Source organism: Corylus avellana, chromosome ca6, assembly GCF_901000735.1.
Source record: "Corylus avellana chromosome ca6, CavTom2PMs-1.0".
NCBI lineage: Eukaryota > Viridiplantae > Streptophyta > Magnoliopsida > Fagales > Betulaceae > Corylus > Corylus avellana.
Window position 1 is genome coordinate 4,623,766 of NC_081546.1, and position 2,414 is coordinate 4,626,179.

The 2,414-nt window shown below is 32.0% G+C and overlaps 1 protein-coding gene across 1 annotated transcript; it reads left to right on the forward strand.

Annotated features, from left to right (window-relative positions):
• The first annotated feature begins 31 nt into the window (after nt 1-31).
• On the forward strand, nt 32-795 carry LOC132184027 (probable LRR receptor-like serine/threonine-protein kinase At1g29720). The gene is made up of 2 exons (XM_059597507.1): nt 32-175; nt 445-795. The coding sequence occupies exons 1-2, from the start codon at nt 32-34 to the stop codon at nt 793-795; spliced, it is 495 nt and encodes a 164-aa protein (XP_059453490.1).
• The last annotated feature ends 1,619 nt before the right edge of the window (nt 796-2,414 follow it).

Genomic DNA, 2,414 nt, shown 5'->3' on the forward strand with positions numbered 1-2,414 from the left:
TCATAATATAATCTTCATTTGCAGAGGATATATGTCACCCGAATATGCATTATGGGGTTACTTAACCTATAAAGCAGATGTCTATGGTTTGGGGATTGTTGCACTGGAAATTGTTAGTAGGAAGAGCATCATGAAATATCGACCAAAAGATAATTGCGTATGCCTTGTAGATTGGGTAAGATTGATCTTTTTCTTTTAATATATGCTACTATAAATAGCGTTTGGAGGCCTGGCTGCTTCTTTGTCCCTTCCCACTCAATTTTTGTCATCCTAATATGTTACTCTAGCCTCAAGTAGCAAAATAAACTAACATATGTTGAAATTGTTTGATTCGTTCACTTCACACTTGAGTTCAGCATATCGACATGTATATTATTTTCTATGTGCGTATGGCTGCTAATTCTTGTGTTGATTTGCTACTTTTCATTCCCATTCTTATTATAGGCTCTTGATCTACAAAGAAATGGTAATCTAATGGAGCTAGTGGATCCAAAGTTGGGTTCCAAGCTAAAAAATGAGGAAGCTATTAGAATGATCAAAGTAGCTCTCTTATGCACTAATGCATCACTAGCATTTAAACCCACCATGTCTGCAGTAGTAAGCATGCTCGAAGGCCAAATCATTGTTGATGAAGTCACCATGGATCCGAATATATATGGCGATGAATTGGGGTTTAGTGCCTTAAAAGACCGGTTTGAACAACTCCAACCAGCACCAATGAGCACAAGTGGATTAGAGAGCCTTATGCATTCATCATATATGACTTGGGCTAGATCTTCTTCTACATCTGCCTAATATCTCTATCGAGTTAATCTTGATTCTCAATAATTTCAGCATACTATTGCTCCCAGCCATGCTAAATGTTTTTTTTTTCTTCTAATTAATAAAGCAACATTTACTATAAACTACTGAAAAAAGTAGTCGTACAGTCTCTCTTTCCCATGCTAGGAAAGAGAACTTACCTTTGTTTTTTTTTTTTTTTGGAATTATGAATAAAAGAATATGTAGTAACATGACTCGATATAAATTCACCTCTTGATCATTAAATTCATTGCACTATGAGAGCTAAACACAATAGTGCATCATATATCTTATGGATATACCCTTTAGTTGTCTTTGCTCATTGTGTTCGAGAAAAGTTGTTTTTTTTACTGCATTTACATATAAAAATTTGATGTCTTTCATTTCCTTTTTCTATTGACCACTAATGGTGTTGTTTGATTTTCTCAACTGACTAGTGATGGTTGTGCGGCAAAACCCTTTCGGGTTTTGTTCCTTTTTGGAACTTTGCCTTTTAATACGGTCTCTTTTGACGGTTTCAGTTTGTTTGATGGGACGATTCATTTATTTGACCCATTCCCAACGGCTTTTAGGAAGACTCTATGGCCTTTTTTTTTTTTTTTTCTTTTTTTTTTTTGTGTTAGTTTCTTATAATTCTCCTTTCCTTTTCCCAACATTTAGTGGCGAAGCCACGTTGTGGCCTGTGGGGGTTGTGGCCACAACGTTTTATATATATATATATATATATATATATATATATATAAAGGCGGTTAGTGATTTTTCCTAAACGCCTTAAAAAGTGGGTAGCGGTTATTAACCGCCGACCTTTACAGCCTTAGGTAAGCAGACAAAAACATGCAAGTTTCATATTAGTTCTCTCACAGTATTGCTAGCAATCTAAACTGCAAAATTGTTGAGATTCTGTTCAACGTGAATTGCCTTGCGGATATGTGTTTTAGTTGAGGTTTTTAATAATTAATTTTATACTAAGCAAAAAAGAAAAAAAAAAAAAGAAAGAAAAGTTGATCTGTCAAGAGAGTTTGATGTTTTCCTTAACAAAAAGGAAATCATAGGATCATAGCATGGTGAGAATTATAAGAAAGAACAAAATAACCTTGTACAAGGAAACATGACCACTCATTTTTTATGCTTGATAGATGTTTTAATTATTATCCAATTCACGCACGCATGAAGAAACAAGAGAATTTGGTTAAGAGTTTTGTTAGAGTTAACTATGTGTTTGGCTTCTTTTTTTAAAAAAAAATAAAAAATAAATAAAAAATAAAAAATAAAAAATAAAAAGTGAAGAAAGTTGTTTGTTAGTGTGAATATGAGTTTGATCTTTTTGGATAAAAATGAGAAATGAATAGATTACTAAATACCCCCTTAACATCTTTAGGAATTGATATAAAAGTTTATAATTAATAAAAGTGTAATTAGAAACTAGATAATTAGTGAATATGTCCACAAATATCCATCGATTTGTGCTGTGTTTGACAACTGCCATGGGCAATTACTATTCATAAAAATAAAAAATAAAAAAAATAAAAACTTCTAACATTCTTACTTTTTACATTACATCAATCATTGTTTCTGAAAACAATTCTTTTTTAAAAAAAAAAAAAAAAAAAAAA